The sequence below is a fragment of the Neophocaena asiaeorientalis genome, unplaced genomic scaffold (assembly GCF_003031525.2).
Source record: "Neophocaena asiaeorientalis asiaeorientalis breed wild unplaced genomic scaffold, Neophocaena_asiaeorientalis_V1.1 scaffold221, whole genome shotgun sequence".
Classification (NCBI taxonomy): domain Eukaryota; kingdom Metazoa; phylum Chordata; class Mammalia; order Artiodactyla; family Phocoenidae; genus Neophocaena; species Neophocaena asiaeorientalis.
Genome location: NW_020173766.1, coordinates 2,096,877 through 2,121,595, shown reverse-complemented (window position 1 = coordinate 2,121,595; position 24,719 = coordinate 2,096,877). Strand labels below are relative to the sequence as shown.

Genomic DNA, 24,719 nt, shown 5'->3' with positions numbered 1-24,719 from the left:
CAACTCAGGAAATGTGCATCAGATACTTCTGATTAGGTACTTCTGAGAGGAGCTACAGCAGAGGATATGGGGGAGGGGTCTGTCCAGGGAACTCCCCATAGGGTCCTGCTCCCTTATGCCCTGACCCACAGTGAGGGGGCAGTGGAGGCCTGTTAGCCGTGGCCGCATCTCAGGGTGCCTTGTAAGAACCCTGCTCTGGCAGCAGACAAGGATGGCCCAATCCTGCTGGCCCAATCCTGAGCCAGGTGATGGTTTAATGTGTGTCTGGAAACTGCCAGTTCCTTTCCCTCAGACCAGGCTATGGGAGCTAGACTTGCCCTGAGGCAGGGGTGAGCCTGCCTGGACTCAGGGTAGAGTGACCACGGGGGTAGGGGTGTCGTGGGTGTCGTGGCAGGAGGCAGGGTGATAGAGTGTCTTCAGAGATGGGGTCCCCGAAGCCTCCGAACTAGGCTTTCAGAAGGGAACCAGCGTCTGTTAGGGGCCTACTGTGTGCGGAGGTCTGCTCTGGGCGCTGTCCCCCAGCCACCTCACTTGGTCCTCGGGTACCTCCCGGGGAGTGAGGATGCCCGGGGCAAGTGAGGAACCCCAGGAGCGGGGAGGGGCTGTGTCTCGCCTGCCAGCAGGACCCAACAGGCACTCAAGTGCTAGGAAGCAGATCCCCTCAGAGACCCCGTCCGGGCCCCAGGGTGGGGACTGGGGTTGTGGGCGGACAGGGCCCCGAGAGTCGAAGTCAACTTCGGTGGTCGCCTGTGTCTGAGAGCCGGTACCGAGGAGCCGACACCGGACCGTGCCTAGCCCCGAGGCTGGGAGGGGCGTCCGCTTACCCTCTCTCGCCCTCCCCCTCCCCTCCTCTCCTTTCCGGGCGGGGTTCCCGGAACGGCCGGGCCGGGCAGGGGCGGGGCGGGGCGGGGCGGGGCGAGGCGAGGCGAGGCGAGGCGAGGCGTGGAAGCGGGTGGCCGCGCGGGTCGCTGAGGCTGCGGTCGCGCTACGACCGTCAGTCCGTCCGCCCACCCGCCCAGCTATGGCCGCGCCGGCCCCAGCGCCTCGGATCCTGCTGCTGTTGCTGTTGCTGCTACCAGCGCCTCCGGGTGGTGAGTCTTGGCGGTGGGGGAGTTTATCCCTGGCAGGCATGGGGGGTGGCCACGTCCGCGCCGTCCCTGGTAGGAGCCCGGGCAGCGCCGTCCCCGCAGTGACCCCAAACGAGCCCTAATAACTTCGAGGCAGTTAGCGGACCCCACGACTGGTCTCTCCTCCACTTCAGCCTCCCTCCCGTCAGCACTGACACTGCCCAGACCCCAGGCAGCTGCCATCATTGTTCTGTCCTAGAATGGGGAGGGTGGGGGTGTCTGTCCTAGAGTGTTCCAAGGGGGTGGGTAGGATTCCCTGCCTGCCCTTAGCGGGGCATGGTGGCAGCAGGGAGGCCTGGCCCCTCCATCAGAGGCCTTCCCTCAGCCTCTGTTTATTGGCTGGGAACCTCCACACTCTGCCTCCATGGCCCTGGTATTCCTGGAGACTGCTGAAGCTGGCCCCCAGGGTTGGAGGAGACACACTAACTGTGTGTGTTGATTGTAGGCGGATGAATCACAGACGGCGGAAGCAAGGCTGGGGGCCTTTCAGGGGTAGGGATTGGAAAAGCGCACTGCCCCCACCCACCTCCATAGGAAGCCAAAAATCCTTCTAGGGTGGGTGGTTTCCTCCAAGGGAAGGACTTTATTTCCTTGGGACTGTGGACGAATCTGGAGGACCTGGGAAAGTGAGAAGGTAGAGCCCTGTTCTCTGGTCCAGGGAGGTCTGGACAGCCTGGTTCAGAGCGTCTGGGCATCAGAAGAACATTTGTGTCATGGGCTTTTGGCTCAAACAGACTCACCTGTGTGTGTCTTCAGGCCCAGCTTAGACGCTTGGGCTGGGCTGTGGCTGTAAAGGCTGTAATGGCCCTGCTGGAGGTAGGTTGCCCGAGCCTCCCAGTAGCATGGGCTATGCTGAGCGTACCTGCTGGCAGGTGGACAGCTGGCTGCATTGGGCCTGTTGGTGGTCCCATCCTCTGCCCTGCAGCTTTGCCCAGAGCAGGGTTCTGCCTGGAGCTGCCAGGAATAAAGCATCTCCCCCACCAACCACCCCGTTCCTAGTTGTCCCTTCTCAAGGAGGTCAGTCAGTGCCTCTGTCTTTGGACCTTGCTCTGCCAGTGGCCCCAGGGTGCATGATACTGTGGGGGAGGAAACATTTTCCCTTCTTGCCATCTAGGTTCTTTGACTGGTCTAATAATTAAATTGATGTAAGACAGATTAACAGGAGAAAAACAAAAGTTTAACTGCATACCTCCTGTATACATCAGAGAGACACAGGAAAACTGAGTAACTCCCCCAAATGGTGGAAGCCCTCACCTTAAATACCATCTTGAGCTAAAGGCAAAAAAGGATATTGGGGGTCAGTTATGGGAAGTTACCAGGAAAAGCCCAGTAAACAAGGGTAAGGTTGTTATGCAGATTTAAATCTATGCCTTCAGCGTTGATTCTAGAGATAAGGTCAACCCCCTCTTCCCAGTACAGCGAGGGAGATACACTTACAAATGGAGATTTCCTTTATACTTACAAATGTCTATTGCAAAAGGGTAACTTCTTAGTTTTCAGAGCTTCTCCTATGTCTGCAGTTTCTTAAAAATAATCTGCTTAAAATAATCCTTAGGCCAAAGAGGAATATTTATTTAGTTATTTATTTGGATGTGGACCAATTTTAAAGTCTTTATTGAATTTATTACAATATTGCTTCTGTTTTGTGTGTTGGTTTTTTGGCCACGAGGCCTGTAGGATCTTAGCTCCCCGATCAGGGATCGAACCCACACCCCTGCATTGGAAGGCGAAGTCTTAACAGTGGATTGCCAGGGAAGTCCCCAAAGAGAAATCTTTAGGGGTGACAAATTTTCCCTTTCAATATACCAACCAGGCTGGGTCTCTAGACACTGCCCACTGCCCTGGGGGCGTGACCAGGCTGGGTCTTTAGAGTCCCAGTGCTGTGCCAGGACTTTCTACCTCAGGGTTTATCAGGTCTATCCCCAGCCTACCATAGTCATCTGGGCCTTCCTGGACTGGACGTTCCATCTGGGGCCTGTCTAGGCAGAATCCAGGACCATTCTGTCCTGCTGGTGGGCACTAGATCTGTGCTAATGTAGCCAAAGGATGCGTGGGAACATTTGGCCGTAACATCTTCCTGGAAGTTTGCAAACTTTGTGGTCATTTTCCACACTTGTCAGCCAGGTATACTCAGACCCCACCTCTGACTAAGAGCCTTGTGATGGTTCTGGGGCTCCACATGGTGCCATTGCTTCAGAGCCCTGGCCTCTGAGGGCACAAACATTTCTTAGGTGCCTACTGCAGGCCAGCCCAGGGCTAAGTACCGCATGAACACTTCTGTGGCGGGAGTGACTGTGGCCCATGGTGAATTGGTCAGGAGGCAGCCTGCTGTAAAGCTATAGTCTGTGAGGGCCGGCTCCTGAAGTCGTAGTGTCCAGCAGGGACTGAGGCTGCTGCGGCTGAGCGGTAGGGACAGGGAGTGAGGATTAAGAATGGGTCAGTCTGGGCTCGCCTAGTGGCGCAGTGGTTAAGAGCCCACCTGCCAATGCAGGGGACACGGGCTCGAGCCCTGGTCCGGGAAGATCCCACATGCCGTGGAGCAACTAAGCCCATGCGCCACAACTACTGAGCCTGCGCTCTAGAACCCTCAAGCCACAACTGCTGAGCCCGCGAGCCACAACTTCTGAAGCCTGTGCTTCTGTAGCCCGTGCTCCACAAGAGAAGGCACCACAGTAAGCCTGCACACTGCAACGAAGAGTAGCCCCCACTCATCGCAGCTAGAGAAAGCCCGTGCACAGCAACAAAGACCCAATGCAACCAAAAATAAAAAATAGTAAATAAAATAAATTAATAAAAAAAATATTAAAAAAAAAAGAACGGGTCAGTCCACTTTGCGCTCCCAATGTAGAGGGGAACTAAGATCCCGCATGCCATGCAGTGTGGCCAAAAAAAATAAAAAGAACAGGTCAGTCCAGGGCCTGGTCCCCAGCAGCTGGGACTGCTGGACTTGGGTGGCTTCTGTAGGAGGGGGCCTGGAGTAAGGCCTTGATGGGTAGGTAGATTTGAAGGTGGAGGATGGGAAACAGGTAGAATACTGGCAGAGAAGCGGGTGACCTTCAAGGTCCTTTGTAGTCTGGACCCTGCTTTTCCGGGAAGATCCCACATGCCGTGGAGCAACTAAGCCCATGCGCCACAACTACTGAGCCTGCGCTCTAGAACCCTCAAGCCACAACTGCTGAGCCCGCGAGCCACAACTTCTGAAGCCTGTGCTTCTGTAGCCCGTGCTCCACAAGAGAAGGCACCACAGTAAGCCTGCACACTGCAACGAAGAGTAGCCCCCACTCATCGCAGCTAGAGAAAGCCCGTGCACAGCAACAAAGACCCAATGCAACCAAAAATAAAAAATAGTAAATAAAATAAATTAATAAAAAAAATATTAAAAAAAAAAGAACGGGTCAGTCCACTTTGCGCTCCCAATGTAGAGGGGAACTAAGATCCCGCATGCCATGCAGTGTGGCCAAAAAAAATAAAAAGAACAGGTCAGTCCAGGGCCTGGTCCCCAGCAGCTGGGACTGCTGGACTTGGGTGGCTTCTGTAGGAGGGGGCCTGGAGTAAGGCCTTGATGGGTAGGTAGATTTGAAGGTGGAGGATGGGAAACAGGTAGAATACTGGCAGAGAAGCGGGTGACCTTCAAGGTCCTTTGTAGTCTGGACCCTGCTTTGTGGACTCTGGGCTTGATCCCATGGCCTGAGAGTGGGGAGTGGCCCAGTCAGACTCACACGTAGAAAGTTCACTGTCCCATCTGGAGGGCAAGTGGACTGGTGGGAGAGGCAGGGAGCCCAGGTTGGCACCTCTGCTGTGGCCCAGGGGAGAGGGAAAGGCTGGTTGGGGCAGTGGCCAGAAGTGGCCAATGAGTGGGATGGCTCAGAGATGGCTTGGCATGCTGGGACCTGCTGGCCTTGCTGGGGAAGGGGCTGTATTGGCTGGGACAGGGCGGAGGCCTGGCCCCATGGCCACAGATGAACGGTGTGTTTCTCTGTTTCAGCCCACAGTGAGGTGTGTATGGTTTCCGCTGGACACAACCTCTTCCCCAAGTTCTGTCCTGATTTCTGCTGTGGCACCTGTTATGACCAGTACTGCTGCTCTGATGTGCTGAAGAAATTTGTGTGGAATGGGGAAGAATGTGGTGTTCCGGAGGCCAGGTGGGTGCATCGGAGGTCACAAGGTAGGCAGCCTGAGCCTGCCCATCTTTCCTCTCAGCCCTCTCGAGATGGTGGCAGATCACTGAGGGTGGGGGACTGGGGAGTCCTTGTCCTGGGCTGGACTCCCCAGACCCTGCTCAGGTAGTCCCTTGTTCCTCTCTCCCCCACTCTCGAGGGCTGAGCAGGTTTCTCAGGGGTTGGTGGCCTCGGCGGGCCCTGTGGCTCACCCCTGGGTGTGTACTTGTACCAACGTGTCCTCAGGGTGGACACCTTGGCATGAGTGTACCTCGCAGTGTGTGTGTGCACCTGGTGGGGGGTTGTATGTGATTTGTGGACCCTGGAGGGCATAGTGCATGGGTGTGTAGCCCACTGTGGGCCATGCCTTTGTCCTCTTGCCATGGCCCGTGGATTTACACTGCATCTTGGGTTTAAACTGTTTCATAGGCTGGAACCAAGGTTCTAGGACCTGTGTGTGTCTCCCTTTGCCACACTGTGTCTTTTGTTTGTGTTCGGCCACAGGTATAGAGGGTTGAGGTAGTCACACTGCTCAGCTCATGGCAGGTGACCATCATTGGTCTGGGCAAGACCAGCCCTCCACCATCTTACACCATGTTATTTTAATCTCCCATGACCATTCCATTCCCCTCTTATTCTGTAGGCAACCAGTCAGTCTGTTGTATTCCTTCGATTATTTGTGTTGCAAAGTTTATATTCTGTGGGCACAGTGAACCCTCTTACTTTTTGCAGTCAGTGCAGTATTCGTAAGACACATCCACATTGCTGTGTGTACACCTGGCCTGTGCCCATCACTGCCATGTATTCTTTGTGGTGTGAGTCCAAAACTTGCTGTCATAGATTACTGTGGTGGGCATCCTCATGTACTTCCTCCTTTACAGAGCCATGTGAGAATTTCTTGCCAAGTACAGTGGAGCGAATTGCCAGGTCAGAGACATGCATGTAGTTACTGACTAAGGAGTTGCAAAGTTCCCTGGGGAATGGCGACACCAGGCTGTATGCCTGATGGATCATATTCTACCGTTTTACTGCTACCCTTTTGCTGTCTTTACGTTTTATAAGTGTCTTCTTTCTTTCTTTTTTTTTAAAAAATTTATTCTGGTAGCTTTAAAAAACAGGAGGATTTATTCCATTTAAGTTTAATGTAATTATTGGTATTTCTGGGATTACATTCAATATTTGCTATCTTGTTTTGTGCTTTATATTTGTCTCTCTTGTTCTATATTTCTTTCTTTTTCACTTATTGTATTGTTTTGGTTTGTTTTCATTCCATTTTTTTCTTCTGTTGTTTACTTCTTTTTCTTTTCTTTCTTTATTTATTGGCTGCATTGGGTCTTTGTTGCTGCGTGCGAGCTTTCTTTAGTTGCGGCAAGTGGGGGCTGCTCTTCTTTGAGGTTTGCGGGCTTCTCATTGCGGTGGCTTCTCTTGTTGTGAAGCACGGGCTCTAGGTGCATGGGCTTCAGTAGTTGTGGCATGTGGGCTCAGTAGTTGTGGCTTGTGGGGTCTAGACCGCCGGCTCAGTAGTTGTGGCTTGTGGGGTCTAGACCGCCGGCTCAGTAGTTGTGGCTTGTGGGGTCTAGACCGCCGGCTCAGTAGTTGTGGCCCACGGGCTTAGTTGCTCTGAGGCATGTGGGATCTTCTCGGACCAGGGCTTGAACCCGTGTCCCCTGCATTGGTAGGCAGATTCTTAATGACTGCACCACCAGGGAAGTCCCATGTTTACTTCTTTTTCAATCTGTATACTTTTATTTTTTCTTGTCTCATCACACTGGCCAGAACCTCCAGTATAATGATGAATAGAAATGGTGAGAACAGACATCCCTGTCTTGTTCTCAATTTTAGGGAGAAAGCATTCACTATTAGGTATGATGTTAGCTGTAGCTTTTTCATAGGTGCCCTTTATTGGGTTGAGGAAGTTCCCTTCTGTTCCCAGTTTGCTTGGAGTTTTAATCATGAAGGGATCTTGAATTTTGTCAAATATTTTTCCTGCATCTTTAGAGATAATTGGATGATTTTTCTATTTTTATTCTGTTAATATGGTAAATTATATTGATCTCATTCTTAAAGAATATTTTATCTGAGCAGGACTTAAGTTGATGGTTATTTTCTCTGACTTCCATTATCTCTGTTGAGACATCAGCTCAATAGTCAGTTGTCCATCATTTAAAAGAAATCTTTTTATTTCCTTATGACAGCGTTTTAAGATTTTTCTTTTCTTGTCTTTGGTATTCTTCAGTTACACTATGATATATCTAGGTATAGATTTTTTAAAATTTATGATGTTATGTTTGAGCTTCTTAAGTCTGTGGTTTAGTGTCTTTCATCAGTTCTAGAAAATACTCTGCTATTCTTTAAGTATTGCCCTTCCTCCTTCTCCTTTCCTTCTGGGACTCCATTTATACATGCTGCATCTTCTCCTCCAGTGTCCACATCTCCTAGTCTCTCTTCCATATTTTCATCTCTTGGCTGCGTTCTGGATAATGTCTTCTAACCTTTCAGTTCATTCAATTCTTCAAGTGTCTAATCTGCTGTTAAACTCATTCCTTGAGATTGTTTTTTGTTCTGTTATGTTGTAACATATAATTCACATACAGAAAACTGCATTAAAATAAATGTACAACTCAGTGATTTATCACAAAGCAAATATCTGCATGACCACTATGCAGGTCAAGACATCAGATGTCCTGTTGAGCTTACTCCCAATCACTGTCTCTCCTCTCATCCCACTAAGATAGTGATAATTCTTAACTTTTATATAGCCTTGCTTTTCTTTAGAGCTGTAATACCCAAACATGTATCCCTAAGTTCTATAGTTTAGTTTTTTTATTGGGGTTGGGGGCAGTATATATCATACATACATAAAAGTACACAAATATAAAGTGTACCGTTCAGTGAATTACTGCAGAGTAAACACATCCACATCCACGTAACCACCACCTATCCAGGGCAAGAATTAGCATATCACAGCAACCCAGAAGCCCCCTCATGTTACTTACCAATCAGTATTCCCTCTGTTATCCCCAAAGGTAACCATTAAACTGCTATATCTGTTAAACACACACACACACACAGAGACAAACACACACACACACAGAGACATACACATGACATCATACATCTATTTCCTGTCTGGTTTCTTTCTCTCAACATGTGAGTTTCATCCATGTTGTATTGTCTGTCCATTTCCATTGGTGTATGTTAAGTTTTATACCACAGTTGATCCATTTTAATGTTGATGGACATCTGGATTGTTTCTTCCTTTCCTCCCTCCCTCCCTCCCTCCCTCCCTCCCTCACTTCCTTCCTTCCTTCCTTCCTTCCTTTCGCTATAACAAATAATGCTGCTTTGAGCATCTTTGTACATATCTTTTAGTGCACATGTATATGGATTTCTTTTAAGTATGCCTAGTAGTAGTAGTGCATGTAAGTAGAGATCAAATTTCATTTTTTAATTTGGGTATTCAGTTGACCCAGCGCCACTTATTGAGAAAACTGTCCTTTTTTTCTGTCACTCTACAGCGCCAAGTTTGTTACAGATTGAGTGTCCACATATGTGTGTCTGTCTCTAGGTTCTCTATTATGTTACATTGGTCTGTTTGTCTATCCCTGGGCTAAAGCAGACTCAATTACTGTGTCTTTATAATAATCTTTGATATTCTTCAATATTGTCTAAGTGATTTAAAAAAAAATTAATTAATTAATTTATTTTTGGCTGCGTTGGGTCTTCGTTGCTGTGTGCGGGCTTTCTCTAGTTGCAGCAAGCCAGGGCTACTCTTCATTGCGGTGCGCGGGCTTCTCATTGCGGTGGCTTCTCTTGTTGCGGGGCACAGGCTCTAGGCATACAAGCTTCAGTAGTTGTGGCTTGCGGGCTCTAAAGCTCAGGCTCAGTAGTTGTGGTGCCCAGGCTTAGTTGCTCTGCGGCATGTGGGATCTTCCTGAACCAGGGCTCGAACCCATGTCCCCTGCATTGACAGGAGGATTCTTAACCACTGCGCCTCCAAGGAAGCCCTGGCAGGCGGATTCTTAATCACTGAGTCACCAGAGAAGTCCTACATTCTTTCTTAAAGGATATTTTTCCTCGTTATAGATTTCTAGGTTGGCAGTTATTAACTTTCAGCACTTTGAAGTTATCAAATTTCAGCACTTTTTTTTAAAGATCAATTTATTTATTTGTTTTTTATAAATTTATTTATTTATTTTTGGCGGCATTGGGTCTTCGTTGCTGCGTGCGGGCTTTCTCTAGTTGTGGTGAGCGGGGGCTACTCTTCGTTGCAGTCTGTGGGCTTCTCATTATGGTGGCTTCTCTTGTTGTGGAGCATGGGTTCTAGGCATGCAGGCTCAGTAGTTGTGGCTCCCGGCCTCTAGAGTGCAGGCTTAGTATTTGTGGCACACAGGCTTAGTTGCCCTGTGGCATGTGGGATCTTCCCGGACCAGGGCTCAAACCCATGTACCCTGCATTGGCAGGCAGATTCTTAACCACTGCACCACCAGGGAAGCCCCAAAGTTCAGCACTTTGAAGCTTTCATTCAATTGTCTTCTTTTTTATAAAAAAAAAAAATTTATTTATTTATTTGGCTGCGTCGGGTCTTCATTGTGGCGTGTGGGATCTTTTAGTTGTGGCATATGGGATGTAGTTCCCTGACCAGGCCCACTGCATTGGGAAGGCAGAGTCTTAGCCACTGGACCACAAGGGAAGTTCCCTCATTCCATTAACTCCTGGTGAGTAATCAGCTGATGGCTTTATTATTGCTCCTTTGCAAGCAACATATCTTTTCTCTGACTAATTTTTAAGTTTTTCCTCTTTGTATTTGGTTTTCAGCAGTTTTACTATGATGTGCCTAAGTGTGCTTTTCTTTGAATTTTTGCTGCTTGGGGTTCACAGTACTTCTGGAATTGTTGGCTTGTTTTTTTTGTTTTTGTTTTTGCTAGGAGAAAAACAAACAATTTTAATAGCATGTATATCTCCTGCATTTATGGGAGATATCCAGGAAAACTGAGTAACTCCAGCCATCATCTTTTAAAATATTGCTTCTGCCCCATTCTCACACTTCTCCCTCTAGGACTCTAATTACACACATGTAAGACCTTTTGTAAATTGTATTTCATATTTCACCTACTCTCTTTTGTATTTACATTTACCATCTTTTTGTGTCTCCAGGCTTTAGTGTACATATATTTGTTTGGGCCTATCCTCCAGTTGTTTAATTATATCTTGCACTGTGTCTAATAAATTATTATTATTATTTTATTTTATTATTATTTTTTGCGGTACGCAGGCCTCTCACTGTTGTGGCCTCTCCTGTTGCGGAGCACAGGCTCTGGACGCGCAGGCTCAGCGGCCATGGCTCACGGGCCCAGCCGCTCCGCAGCATGTGGGATCTTCCCGGACCGGGGCACGAACCTGTGTCCCCTGCATCGGCAGGTGGACTCTCAACCACTGTGCCACCAGGGAAGCCCATAAATTACTATTTTTTTGTGTAATTTTTTAGTTCTAGAATTTTTGTTTCTTTTTTATATTTCAAGTTCTCCTAAACTGCTTAATTTTTTTCCTTTCATCTCCTTGAACAAAGTATGTTTTGTATTTTTTAAAAATATTTATTTACTTATTTGGTTGCAATGGGTCTTAGTTGTGGCAGGTGGGCTACTTAGTTGCAGCTCGCTGGCTCCTTAGTTGCAGCAGGTGGGCTCCTTAGTTGTGGCATGTGAGCTTCTTATTTGCGGCACATGGGCTCCTTAGTTGTGGCATGCGAACTCTTAGTTGTAGCATGAGTGTGGGATCTAGTTCCCTGATGAGGGCCTCCTGCATTGAGAGCACAGAATCTTATCCACTGTGCCACCAGGGAAGTCCCAAAGTATTTTTTTTAAACTTAATTTCATTTTTATAAAGCAGGTTCTTATTAGTTATCTTAAAGTATGTTTTGTTTTAATGTTAGGGTGTGATAACTTCAATATTTAAAGCCCTTGTGGATATTTCAGTTGTTTCTGTTGTTTTCTAGTCATGTTGTCTAGTGTCCTAGTGTTCCTGAAAATCTTCAGTTGTGTGCCAAACATTGCATTTGCAAAATTGATTGTAGACATTTGGACCTTAGGACTTCCTCCAGGGAGGATTGATGTTGCTTTTGCCAGGGACATGAGCACTCTAAGGTCACCTTGGCCTAATTGCAGAGCTGAGCTGAGAAACTCATGCTGAGTTTCTCCTTGCTTTTCAGGACCCAGCCCAAGTGAGTGGGAATCATCAGGGCTTGCCCACCTGCTGGCCTCTGGATATAATTTCTGCCACCTGAGGTTTTCAGAAATGCTGCTCTCAGCTGCCCCTCTGAAATAGGCTAATGCCCCCAGGAGAAAAGGGGCTTCAGATGCCAGGCCCATCTCCATGGAAGTCTCTTCCCAGCCACACACTCCCCCCGCCCTCCCTGCATCCCAGCTTGGTGTGCTTTACTCTTGTTATTGCTTGCCAAAGCACACACACTGAAGTTTTAAAGAATATTTTCTTCTCAGCTTTACTTGTCCTTCAGATTTAGTACGGTATAGTTGTTCCTAATGCTCTTGCATTTTTTTCTTTGTTTCTTGAATTTTATTTTGTTAATTTGTTGAGAATTTATTTTGAGAATTTTCAAATACATACAAAAGCAGACAGAATAATATATCCATCACCTGCTCCCATAGTTATCAATACTCTGACATTAGTGTTCCATATACCTCCCACTACTTTTGTTTTCTGGATTATTTTAAAACCCATCCCAGGCATAAAAATTTCTCCTTAAATATTAGATATCTGCAGAGGTGAGTCCTTTAAAAAGAAATATAATTATATATCAGGAACACACTTGGCACAATTAACAGCAGTTCATTAATAGCTTTCGGTACTCGTCTGTCTTCAGTTGCCTCCATTTGTTTCAAAAATGCCTTTTCACAGGTGGTTTGTTCAATTCAAACAAGTTATTGTCATTTTGGGGAGGGGGGCCGCACCATGAGGCTTGTGGGATCTTAGCTCCCTGACCAGGGATTGGACCCAGGCCTCGGCAGTGAGAGCGCCAAGTCCTCATCACTGGACCACCAGAGAATTCCCAGACAGTTATTATTTTTAAAATCTCTCTTGTGTCTATAGTTTACCCCTTTTCATTCTGTATTTTTATCTTTTTGCGTCTTTTCTCCTTTTCTTGATTTGTCTTGCCAGAGGTCCACCAGCTTTGGTTCTGTTAATCTTCTCTTATTTTCCACGGCTGCTATTCTCTTTTATTTTTGCAGTTATCTTTATTAATTCCTTCCTTATTTGGGGGGTTTGTTCTATTACATTTTCCCCATCTTCTTCAGTTTACTACCATCTCAGTATTAAAGCTATAATTTCCCTCTAAGAACCCTTTAGCTGTGTTTCACAAATTTTGACCAGTGGTATTTTTATTATCATTCAGTTTTACAGATTTCTTAATTTCCTCTATGATTTCTTATTTAAGCCACAGCTCTTTTGTTGTTGTTGTTGCTGTAATATGTTAGTTTCCCAAGGTATGAGGGGTTTTTTTTCTTTAACTTTGTAGTGTGTGTCTTTTGTTACTGATTTATAACTTCATCCCATTGTGATTGAAGATACTTTGTATGATAACTGTCTTTTCAGATCTCTTGAGACTGGTTTTGTGGCCTCACATGTGGTGTGTCCTAGAGAATGTTCCATGTGCACTTTAGAAGGATGTGTGGCTTTGTAACCTGAGATCTTGGTGTGTGTGATATCTGTCCTCCAGAGGCCCCCAGGGCTACTTCTCTGGCCCAGTATGGGGCTGGCTTTCATGGATGTTCTGTGTGTGTGCTAAGTTAGTGTTTGTTGGTTTTCGGTGTGCTGGGTGGGGCGCAGTCATGTTAATTGTGAGGTTTCCTTTTTGCAGCGTCCCCCCCAATGTGGAGCCACTGGAACAGCTGGGCTCAACACTGAAGTTTCGCTCTAGCCTGGACAGCGACCCCATGTCTGGGTAAATAAAACCTGCAGTCTGGGTACATCTTCCTGGAAGAGGTGACAAGGGGGGCTCAGGAGGGCTGTGGGGACTGGGATGGCACAGAGTCCTTGGGCTAGAGCCTCAGGGAAGCTGTCACCATATCTGACCTCCAGGACCTTTGATCCTTGTGTTGGGTGTCTTCATCATTGTGCCAGGGATGGGGGAGACTGTGGTTGGGGGTTCACGATGGAAAGGCCAGGTGTGGGTGTTCATATTGACCTAGGTGATGGTGTGGGCACAGGTGACCTATGGATGTAGGTGATGGGGATGATAGTGGCAAATGGTGATAGTGATGCGGCAGTGGTGACAGGGATGAGATGATGAGGGCTACAGTGCTGAGTGTGTGGTGATGGTACAGTGGTGGTGCTGGGTGCAGTGGTGGGGAGAGGCCCTGACAATAACCACGACCCACAAACCCTGACACAGAGACGGGCATCATCAATTATCCCAGCATCTTTACCCCACAATAATCACCCCATCACTCTGTACCCCGCACCACCATTGCCCGCATCACTGTCACCACCGCCACCATTACCCCAACACCAACACCCACCACCAGCATCCCTATCACATCTGGCTTCCTGGTCCGGGATAGGGTGATGGTAGATGTTGGTGGGTGTGTGGTAATGGGGGAGTAGTGCGTGTTGATGGTGTAAAGGCTGATGGTAATGGGGGCTATGGTGGGGCTATGTAATGGGGTGACAGGCAGGTGTATGATGGTACGAGGTGATGGTGGTGATGGGGGACAGTGACAGGGAGATGTGATAAGGATGCTGGTGGTGGGTGTTGGTGTTGGGGTAATGGTGGCAGTGGTGAAAGTGACGGGCAGTGGTGGTGCGGGGTGCAGAGTGATGGGGTGATTATTGTGGGGTAAAGATGCTGGGATAACTGATGGTGCACAGTCTGTGTCAGGGTTTGTGGGTCGTGGTTATTGTCAGGGCCTTCCCTTCAGGGGCCGGGGAATACCCCAGTTGCCCAAGCTCCAGTCCCCTTGGCCAGGTTCCTGCGCTGTCTTGTTGCCACCGTGACGGGTGTTCTGATGCACATTTCACGTGGATGGAACGGGCGTGCAGCTGCTCGTGTGTTTTCCTGGCGGAGTCTGTTCCACGTGCCATCTGCCCTCTACCTCGGTGGATCTAGAAGCCCCTCTGAGACGGTCCACCTAGGCCTGGTTGCCCCTTTGGAGGAAGAGACTTTGGGCTCTGGGCCTGTGTAGTGGGGTCCCGGTTCTTGTCCTGTCCCATCTTGCCCTGTGGGCCTGGGTGAGTGTGGGCCTCTTTGGCTGCAGAGGAATTGGCGCAGGGCTCCTGTGAGTGGGGGAGGGGAAGAGGTGCAGCTTTGCTCCTAGGCAACTGTGGCTGGGCCTCCTCCCTCTGTTCTGCCCGCTGATCCCGTTCCCTATGTTGGTCAGAGACTGAGACCTGGAAACACCACTCCCTCTACATGCAGGGAGCACCCAGTTGCTGAGGCCCGAGGCTGTGGGCTTTCAGTTGGCCCCACATGGGGGTCTGATGTCCAGTCAGTGTGGGCCTCGTCCTGGGCAGGCACCATGGAGGGCTCTGGGCAGTGCTGGGGTCTGAATGGTGTTTTAGGATGAAGACCACTCTGGCTGCTCCCCGGAGGATGTCAGCAGCTGGCGGGGAGCCTGGACCATGGCTTCCTGGTCCAGGTGTTGTAGGCCAGAGAGAGGCTGGGCTGGCGGGGTGAGGTGAGGTGAGGCTGCCTGCTAGGAAGGTTGCCAGGGAAGGGGCCGCGGTGTGGTGTCCTGCTTTCTGCCCTGCATGGGGAGATACAGGACAGAGGAGGAGTGGCCTCCCGGGGCAGCTCAGGAGCACCTCCCCCACCCCTGCAGGTGCGGAGGTGTGAGTGTGCTGCTGCCCCCACCGGGCCATCTTGCCCATCTGCCGGGAGTGCGGATGCTGCTCGGCCCCCTTGGGCCCCCACCCCATCCTGCCCCATCTCTCCTCTGCTTCTGAGCAGAGCCCCAGCGTGGCGCACAGCACCCGCCTTACAAAGGTTTAGGGCTCCAGGAGTAGGTGCTGGGAGGGTGGAGGGATGGGGTCATCAGTGACACGTCTCCTGTGGATGCCCCCAGGTGGTCGCCCCCCTGGGCCCCAAGGAGACATCCTCTCCGGTGAGCATTCGTGTGATGCCCCCTTGGCCAAGGGCACTGTTGTTTGTCCATTGGAGCGTTGGTTCCTTGGGGGGGGTCCAGCCCTGGTTGGAAGCTCGGGGGACACTCGACAGGGGAAGGACCCTATGTGCTGAGGGGGCCTGTGCCAGCTCTGCCCCCCTCCCCACCTCTGACCCCTCCCGCTTCATTCTTGGACTTCACCCCCCTACCCCCGCTCTTCCTCTGGGTGACTCCTTGGGTTCTCCAAGAATGAGGCACCAGTTCAGAGCACAGCGATGCAGGTGAGACCACATCTGCCTGTCATGGCCTGGGCTCCATGCTCCCCGTGGTGTGGCCATGTTACCTGTGGGTCTTCCACCCACTCTCCACTTTGGCAGGTGACTCCTGTCCTGCCCTGTTGATGGTCAATGGCTGGTTCTCTCCCCGGAGCTTCCTTGGCTCCCTGTCATGGTTCTTTTGGGCCCTGATTTCATTGTCCCTTCCTAGCTCCTTTCACTCACAGGATGATCAGGCAGGAATGGAGTGTCTTGAAGCACCCAGGTGGTGGAACTGCTGGCTCCAGGCTCCAGGCAGGTCACTGCTGACCCTCTGCGCTGACTCTGCTGTGATGGTGCAGGGGGAGGGCAGGGAGGTCCACTAGGTGAGGTGTGGGCATCGCCAACCTGTGTCAGTTCTCAGCCCTCACTGCGCTCCTTCCGCAGCTCTCTCACCCAGTGTGTCACAGCCGCGTGCTGCCTGGCCAGCGTCGCGGTGAGAGTGCTGGTGTCTCAGTTCCAGAGACGGCCCTCTCGGTGTCTGGACGTTGGAAGTCTTTGGCCTCCTAGGGACCGTCCCATTCAGCCCCGCTGCAAGCTCCTTGCCTAGGCTCTTGTTCCCCTGGCCTTCTGTCCCTTCCTGCCTAGGCCAACTCTGCCTTCTGAACTTGGCCTTTGGGCTCCTTGATCTGGGAGGTAGCCTCAGCCTTGGGAAGCCCCATTCCTTCCTCTCGGAGGTGTGGTTCCATTAGTGTCGTGGCCTGTTGTGGCCACAGGCCGCTGCCCCACTCTGCAACCACCCCTCAAATATTGCTGTTCCTCAGGGCAATGTGCCTTTCTGTCCTACTAGGTGCTGCCCATGGGGTCCCTGAGTGAATTTATTCATTTGTTAAATACTTATTGAGCACCTCCTGTATGTCCAGTCACTGGAGATACAGTGATGATCCAGAGCTGGTACAGTCTATGCATCCATGAATCCACAGGCTGGAGGTAAGATGCACATTAGTCAAACGCTCACACAAAGGGGTGTGTGTTTATAAACTGAGGTAGACAAGAATTTGATTTGTAAGAGCACTTATCGAGGAGGCTTACCTCATCTGCATGGTCAGGGAAGGTGTCCCTGAGGAAGTGATGTTTTGAGCTGAGGTCTGAAAAGTGACCAAGAATTAAGTGTGTAGGGGTGGGAGGAAGAGAAGAGCAGACGGGGCAGTTGGGTGGGAGGAAATGCGTGTGCAAAGGCCCTGAGGTAGGGCACAGCATGGTGCTTTCAAAAGCTGAAAAGGAGGGTGATGTGGCTGGAGCACACAGGAGGGAGGCTGGGAGTCCCAGGCCACACAAGTTTTACCTTATTTAGACTTTTAATTAAGATTAACATTTGCCTATTGTAAGTGTTACTATCTGATAAGACAAATCCTAGATTGTTTTCCTTTTATTATCAACTATTATATATGTATTTATATATGTATACATACACACACAGAGAGAAAAGTACAGATACACACACACATCACACAAAGTTTAACAAGTAAATTATAAAGCAAATTCCTGTGTGACCCCAGGAGCTACAGGAGCCATACTAGGCTTTTGAGCAGGAGTGACAAGATAAGACCTGACAGGGTGGCCAAGGGGACTTGGGGAGGCATCTGCATCTTCCTGGTGAGGCAGGTTCAGGTTCAGGCAGGTTTGTGGCTTGGAGCATGTGCTGGTGGGAGAGGAGGAGCTGAGGGGACGGGCTGGTGGGCCCCCGGGTCTGCTGGTAGGCTTAGATGGCTGAAGGAGCCCATCGAGGGGACCGCTGGAACGGGGCTGGCTGGCTGAGCTGGGTGGAGCAGGAGCATGGTTTGGGGACCCTAGGCAGGGCATGTCTTGGACCCCAAGGTAGGGCTCTCCTGGACAGTGGGGTGGAGAAGCTGGGCCTGGGCGGGCAGGGCTGAGGAGGCAGCTCTGGGAAGACAGCCGAGCACTTCCCTCCCCACTCCTGGCCCCAGTTTGGAGCGCAGCTGGGAGCAGCTGGGGCGCCCGCCAGCCGCACTGTGTCTTTAAGAGGCCCCACATCTCTCCTTCCTGCCTCTGACGTCAGGGGTAGGGGAGGGCCGAGGAGATTTGCTTTACTTTTCCTGGAAAGGGGAGGAGATTGAAACCGAGTGGCCTCACGATGGAAAGGGGAAGTCCGGGGGTGCAGGAGGCCCCTAAGTGAAGGTGGAGGCTAACATGGGGTGAGCTTGGGCGCCATACTGTGTGTCAGAGACAGAGACAGAAGAGAGAGAAAGAGAGATTAGAGATCGGTGGTGGTGGCCCTACAGTTGAGTGCTATTGATTGCGTGTGAACGTGGGTGTGCGTGTCTACATCCCTGGGTCAGTGGAGGGTCTGGGAGGAGCCTGTGGGTGAGGAGCAGTGACAGGCTCCTCTGGTTAGGCAGGAAGGTACCTCCTGACGGTCCTGTCTTGGGGCCTTGTTCTGGGCCTCACAGTGGCCAATGGCTCCTATTTTACGAACGCGGTCAGGTATTTTCAGTCTGGAGTGTGAAGGGTCTGTCCTTAGTCTGTCCCAAAGCTGTGCGCCGGGCCTTGCTGAGCTTGTGCTGCCTGTCTGGGCTGTGAGATGGAAGACCCTCCACTCAAGGCGGGGCGAAGGGGGGTGCCCAGCCTTCCCCCAGCCCTCAGGGGAGGCGAATGCCTAAAGCTCACCAAGCCCCTTCCACATTTTGATGTGCTTGGTGCAGTTGCCTTTTACTGGCACACTGCTTGGCCTCGGGGAACAGGGGAGGACAGCTTGGGGCTGTGGCTGTGCCCTTGAAGGTCGGCTTTGGTGAACTTCCCACCACGGCCTGCGTTCTCGGGGGGCGGGCTCTCGACTTGGTCCTGGTCCTTGCTGAGGGGCCTGCGTGGGCAGGGAGGCGGCCTCTTCCAGAAGGCAGGGCCCCTCCAGCCCCGCTTGGCTCTTAGTTTACCCACCTGCCCTTCTGGTCAGAGCGAAGGTGTATGAGGACACCTGGCACAGTGCTTGGCACCCAGCAAGCTCACCGTCACTCCGGGAGCCAGCAGCCCTACCCTGGGCTCGCTGCGTGCCTCACTTCACTGTCCTGGCCACACCAGCCTCCCCTTTCCTGGAACTTCTCCCCGTTTTCGTTACCTGTGCTTCCTGAGTCATTTTCCCTTCAACATCTGCCTCCTCTAATAATCTGTGGGCTCCCAGAGGCCATGAGTTGGTCTGTCTCGCCCACCTCTGAGTTTTTGGTTCAAGCCACACAGTGCCTGGCTTGTGGCGTGTACTCGATGGGCATCTGCCGCTGGCTCGGTGCGGGTAGACAAGATGTGTGTATGGGGGAGGCACCTGAAGAACTCTCTCCCATGCTCCTGAGGGTGTGGCCAGGGGGCCCCCCCGGGTGACTCTCAGTCAACCCCATTTTACACTTGAGGAAACACCTGAGGCTGAAAGAGGTTCAAGCTACATACCCCAGAGGTTGCTCTATCTGTGTTGCCCAGAGTCTCCTCTGGCAAGAGGGGTGCACCTTGGGCATGGGTGTGGTGTGGACTGCTGGTCCTAGGTAGGGGAGAGAGGCCCTGGGCCTTGACTGGCTTTTTGGCAGGTTTGGAACGACTGTGGCCGTCGGACTGACCATCTTTGTGCTCTCTGTTGTCACCATCATCATCTGCTTCACCTGCTCCTGCTGCTATTTGTACAAGATGTGCCGCCGACCGCGTCGTAAGCATCTCCAGCCCACCTGCCCCACTGTGACCCCTTGTGTGAGGGTGCCGACCCCGGGTGGTGGGCGTGGTTTACCAGGGGCCTGACGGAGCTGAGCTGGAGGGAGGGGTGGCAGGCCTGAGGGTCCTAACTGGGACTCTCTTTTCAGCGGTCGTGACTACCACCACGGCCACCACAGTAGTGCACACCCCTTACTCGCAAGCTCCAAGTGTGCCGCCCAGCTACCCCGGACCAACGTACCAGGGCTACCACCCCATGCCCCCCCAGCCAGGGATGCCAGCAGCGCCGTACCCCACGCAGTACCCACCACCCTACCTGGCCCAGCCCATGGGCCCCCCCGCCTACCATGAGACAGTGGCTGGTGAGTACCCCTACCGACTCCAACTGTGCTGGACCCCCTGCAGCCATGCCCACGGTCAACCAGTGTCCTCTCTATTTTCAGGAGGTGCAGCCATGCCCTACCCTGCAAGCCAGCCTCCTTACAATCCAGCCTACATGGACCCCCCGAAGGCGGCCCCCTGAGCACAACATTGCATCTCTGGCTGCCACTTGATCTGTCATGTGTGTGTGAATGGGTATGCAGGCACGGTCCTTTTCTCCCTGTGCGTGGTGTGTGTGTCCTGTTTGTACATGAGGCTTCTTGTGATCAATGAGGGGCTGGGAACAATTCTTGCCAGAGTTGCTGGGACCACACTCTGTTGCCTTCCTCACTCGAAATTATGCTTCCTGAAATCTCAAGCAAAATTCAAAGAACAGTTCTTTTCTAGACCACCCCAGGGAGAGCAGGTGGGGCTTGTCACACTAGGATAGTACAGACTTTTGCCGGCAGGATGCACACGTGTTCCAGTTTCTGCAGAATGGCTAGCCATTGCTCAAGGCCATGGCTTGTCCCCAGGCTTGTCTTTGAAGAACCCGAGGATGATGCAGGCAGGTGGGTGAGGCTTGGGAACTGGCTACAGGTGGGTCTCAACCCTTACCCATAGCTCCCTGAGCCTGTGCCATGCCCAGTGGAGGGTGGGCAGCCTCCTGATATCAAAACACCTCAGACAGAACCCCACCCTCCCCCGAGTGCTGTCTGCCTGGTCTGGGTTCTTGCATCCCTCCTGGGACCACCTGGAGGCCCACATTTACCCTCGGTCTGGCTGCCCTGGTTGGCTCTGGCCGCCACCTTAAGTGGGCAGGGTGGCCTCTGTCCATCTACACACTCAGGTGTCTTCCCTGCAGTGTTTTTGTTTTACTTTTAGCTAAGTATTTTGCCTGTTTTCTGTTTCAAAATGTGTGTAATAGTTGCTGTGAGGCTGAAACCCCTGGGTCCTGGAGGAAAATTGCCCGAGAGAGCAGAGGAACTCTGATGTCTGATAGTCCCTGCTTCCCCAGCGCCAGCCTCACAGGCTTTCCAGCCCCTGTACCCCAGGCCACAGTTTGTCTTGGCAGTGGGGACGCCTGGGCCAAGGTGTCGTCTGGACCAAAGGTGGAGGGGACCCTTGGTGGCTGCTCTTGGCCCAGACACATACCTCGCTGTTCCCTATCCCTCCGTTAACGTCTCACCACATAGTAGCTTTGTACCTGTTGATGTGTTTTGGAGTCTAGGGTCTGCACCCTTGTTTATAATAAATCCAACTATTTGGAGCTGCTGTCTCCTTTCTTGGCTGCTGGGATTGGGTTTTAGGCTAGGTATCATTTCCATCCAGTATTTGAAGTTCCTTGTTTTCCCTACTTTTATTGGGCTCAGACGTCTGACCATCCTGCTAGGGAGGGTGATGGACAAAGACTGCCACTTCCTGTGCCCCTGGCCCCAGGTGTCTCAGTGTGGGCAGAAGTGCGGGAGGCTCTCAGGCTGCCACGGTGGGTAGAGGTGAGTGATCACTCGGTGCTGTGGAGGGTCTTTATTAGTCAGAATTTCCTTCTTGGCCTACTGCCCAGGTATGGCCAAGGACAGCCTATACAGCGTGGCTACTGCCAAGGTCAGGAAGGCCAGCAGGCCCAGTGGGGCCAGCAATCCCTCCCTGGGTGGGGCTCCAGGGCTCTTCACTGGGGAAAGGGGCTTAGGGTTCCTGTTTCCACCACGGTTGGGGCTGGTGCCCCTGGCTCTGGCCAGGGGTACCGTGGCCGTAGCAGCAGATGGCCTTGGGCTGGTTCCAGTCGAGGCTGTGACCACGTACATCGGCTTGACGGTGTTGAAGGGCCTGGCATGAGCATCTACCCACCGCAGCAGGGCCTGTGGCCTCCACTGACAGATGCTGAGCAGGGCTAGGACGTCACCCTCGGCTGTGTGTGAGTCTGGTGGGGCCTGCCCGTACAGGCGCATGTAGATGCTGCCCAGGCTGTAGCTCTTCCTTGGGCCGTGCTCTGAGGGGCTGTCAGCTTGCTCCAGGGCCTTCAGGGCAGCAATGCTATCCACACAGAAGGCGCCCTCCAGAGCACTGGCAAGGCCCAGCACAGCCAGCTCTGCCTGGAGCAGGGGGAAGTCGTAGCGGTCACCGTTGTGTGCCACAAGGCACCAGGGCTGTGGTTGGCGCTGCAGGAAGGCTCGGAGCATGTTGGCCAGGTTGGCATCGAAGCGTTGACGCCTATGTGCAGCCAGCACAGGTGTGCTCAGGCCTGTGATCTCACTGGCTGCAGGGCTACAGGCCTTCCCCGGAGCCACGCACAGGGAGAGCTTGTCCAGCACCCGGGGTGGTGGGGGCACTGTTGAAGGAGGCCCCTGATGGGTAGGAAGTCTCTCCAGGGCCCATCTGTGGATGGCCAGCAGGCAGAGCTCTGTGACCTTGGGCTGGGAGAAGGGCAGGCCAGTGGCCTCCAGGTCCAAGAAGATGAGGGTCTGCACAGGACCCGGGGGCAAGGCCTGCGAGCCCATGGTGGTATCTGCCGCTGAGCCTGGGGAGGAGCATGGGTTGGGTGGTGGGTGTGTGAGTGCCCAGTGATAAGAGGTAAGGCAAGTGGGGTGGGGTGGGCAGGAGCACCCCTCTGGCCTTCCCTGCATGAGCAGGCACTGTTGCTGAGCTCCAGGACCCATTTCCAGGGCAGGAAGCCAGGGAGGGTGGGGTGGCTTTCTTAGTGGGACCAGCACACTGTTTTCTGTTCAGGGGAAGGCTTGGCTCCTCCCCCAAGTGCCCGCTTAGTCCGGTGAGGGTTGGTGGGGCAGGTACCCATGCCCTCCCACCCTACCCCCTCCCCTCGGGGGTCCTCACTTACCGAGTAGCAGGCAGGCAGCAATGACTCAGGGTGCTGCACGCTCTCCAGCTGGTTCTTGCTGCTGGCAGCAGTGGCGGGAAGTGAAACTCAGCCTGAGCCCGCCCAGCGGCTGGTGTGAGCAAGGCCCGCCCCGCTTGTCAGCCTGCCTGGGCTGTCCCTCCTGCCAACACCTGTCCCTCCCCAGGCACCCACAGTGCTATCCCCAAAGGCCTCCTCAGACCTCTCGCTGTGGGCCTGCTGGCTGGCACAATGCACCAGGGCCCTCACGCCCTCACACCCGGAGGACAGGGCTATGGGGCAGGCTAGCTCCAGGACTTGAGCCTGCTGGGAGCCCCTGCCGTCGCCATTTTGCACCCACCCCCTGGCCCCATTTTCCCAGGCCTCCCTGGTTTAGGCCTGGGCTGAGGGCCACCTTCTTCCCTGCCACACAATGGTTTCTTCCCATGGCCTCAGGCGAAAGTGATGACTCAGGACAATTCCACAGGCAGGGCAGGGCAAGGCAGGGCTCCTTCCTCAAAGCAGATTCATTACCATGGGGCTGCTGGCCAGGAACAGGAAGAAGGATCTCAGCCTTCCCTGGGTCCTCCTCCTGCTCTGTCCCTCCCACTTAGCCGTCACAGATCAGACTCAGGAAACATAAGGCTGGCCTTTTCTTTAACAGCCAGTCACTGCTTTTAATCAGGGGATGAGGTAAGGAAAGTGGTGGTGTTGGTGCCACCATGTGGCTCGATGCTCACAGGCCTCAGCCACAGTCCATCTCGGGGTCGTCCACGTCAGCCTCCGCGGCACAGAGATCATCCAGGGCTGCCTCTGAGCCAAAAACAAGAGGGTTCTGTGGTGAAGTCCTGCCTGCAGGTGCTGGGACTGGGGAAGGTCCCACCTCTCCTCCCCACCAGGCCCACAGGAACTAAGCAGTCCCTTCCACGCCCAGGCCTTGCTCCCTCAGCTACTGCAAGCAAAATAATACAAAGGCAATTCAGACAGGGATGTTTCTGGAAAAACCGTGGCTCTGCCAGGCCGCCTCAGTAGGTATGAGCAAAAGGCAGGCTGATATGCTGAGAGAAGAACCGGACAGGGAAGAAAAAAAAATGGCCCCCGTGCCGGCAAAGGCTGTGTGGATGGAGCAGTGCTGACCTAAGGCCAGGTAGTCTGATTTGTCCATGAACTTCAGGGCAAACTCCACATGTGGGCTGGGGCAGGGAGGGGCCCTCCTGCAGGCTCACCTTCACAGCCTGTCACGTCAGGAAGCCCTCGAATCAGCATGCTGACCCCTGGCATCACCTGGTCGTACTGATGCAGGACCTCCACGCAGTGCACAGTGAAAAGCTTGTCCTTTTGGGACAGACCGTGCAGCAGCAGCACTGTATCGCGCAGACACCGCACCGTCCGCTTCTGCTGGTCAGTCCTCGGGGCGCCCCCTGCCCTCCGCACAGTCAGCCACTGTCTGTGCAGCATCACCGTGAGTGCTCTGACTACCTGAGGGAGGGCACGGGCTGAGGTCAGGTCAGGTGGTCCCTGCACCCTGACAACCTGCTTAGCTGGGCAGCATCTTTCCTAGCCACCCGGGTGAGGACGGTTCTGAACAGTGGCACCAGGGTCTAGCCCTGGTGAAGGAGCATGGGATGCTTTCAGGGGGCCCTGTCATTCACCAGCAGAGCTGCCCACTGTCGGCCCCTGCCTGCCCCCGGCACTCACCTCCACGTTGCACTGGCAGCTGGAACCAGTGACTGGGGAGGAGGGGCTCTGCACAGCAAGCTTAGCCAGGAGCCACACAGCCTAGAACAAGAACAGACTGTCCCATCCATGGCACAGTGAGGCCCTGGTCACAGTGAGGGCTTTCTCAGCCTTCTACAAGAGCTCCAGTTGCCTCAGCAACTGCTTGTCTGCACTAATGGGATCCAAGAGGTGGTAGTGTTTTGGGACCTTCCCAGGAGACACTCAGGACCAACACCTGTGTCTCACCACTGACCCACCTGCCTCCGTGCCCACCTCCAGCCACCAGGCAACTTTGCCAAGTCCCAGGATACCCTGGGCTCCGACTGTACTGTATCTGTGTAGTATGGAACCCCCCAAATGAGTTTACCTTGCTAGTGGCTCAACGTGTTACCAAAATGAATTAAAGCTTCCTTTAATTCCCAGAGGAAGGAGAAGAGTGGCTC

At 52.6% G+C, this 24,719-nt stretch overlaps 3 protein-coding genes across 8 annotated transcripts in view; 1 reads left to right on the top strand and 2 right to left on the bottom strand.

Moving 5' to 3' along the window:
* The first annotated feature begins 915 nt into the window (after positions 1–915).
* On the top strand, positions 916–20,994 carry SHISA5 (shisa family member 5). 3 transcript variants are annotated; one of them, XM_024751390.1, is made up of 6 exons: positions 916–1,091; positions 5,113–5,269; positions 13,161–13,244; positions 19,247–19,362; positions 19,514–19,726; positions 19,808–20,994. In XM_024751390.1, exons 1-6 carry the CDS (start codon positions 1,022–1,024, stop codon positions 19,885–19,887), a joined length of 720 nt encoding a protein of 239 aa, XP_024607158.1. In that variant the 5' UTR covers positions 916–1,021; the 3' UTR covers positions 19,888–20,994. The 3 variants fall into 3 exon arrangements, with proteins under 3 accessions (XP_024607158.1, XP_024607159.1, XP_024607160.1); XM_024751391.1 differs by lacking the exons at positions 916–1,091; positions 5,113–5,269; positions 13,161–13,244 and adding an exon at positions 16,507–16,646; XM_024751392.1 differs by lacking the exons at positions 916–1,091; positions 5,113–5,269; positions 13,161–13,244 and adding an exon at positions 16,948–17,872.
* Positions 20,995–21,063: 69 nt separating this feature from the next.
* TREX1 (three prime repair exonuclease 1) lies at positions 21,064–23,088 on the bottom strand. Its single transcript, XM_024751389.1, has 2 exons — positions 22,561–23,088; positions 21,064–22,242 (listed from the first exon to the last, which is right to left on the bottom strand). Exon 2 carries the CDS (start codon positions 22,220–22,222, stop codon positions 21,278–21,280), a length of 945 nt encoding a protein of 314 aa, XP_024607157.1. The 5' UTR covers positions 22,223–22,242; positions 22,561–23,088; the 3' UTR covers positions 21,064–21,277.
* A 120-nt stretch (positions 23,089–23,208) lies between these two features.
* Positions 23,209–24,719, bottom strand: part of ATRIP (ATR interacting protein) — a 16,893-nt gene continuing 15,382 nt past the window's right edge. For 2 of the 4 annotated variants that reach the window (XM_024751378.1, XM_024751379.1), the window contains exons 11-13: positions 24,256–24,336; positions 23,784–24,036; positions 23,209–23,370 (exon numbers count right to left, since the gene is read on the bottom strand). In XM_024751378.1, the coding sequence (XP_024607146.1) occupies positions 23,303–23,370; positions 23,784–24,036; positions 24,256–24,336 (402 nt within the window). In that variant the 3' untranslated portion in view covers positions 23,209–23,302. Of the gene's footprint in view, positions 23,371–23,783; positions 24,037–24,204; positions 24,353–24,719 lie in introns of those variants that run through there. The other 2 variants (XR_003003972.1, XM_024751380.1) reach the window with 2 other exon arrangements.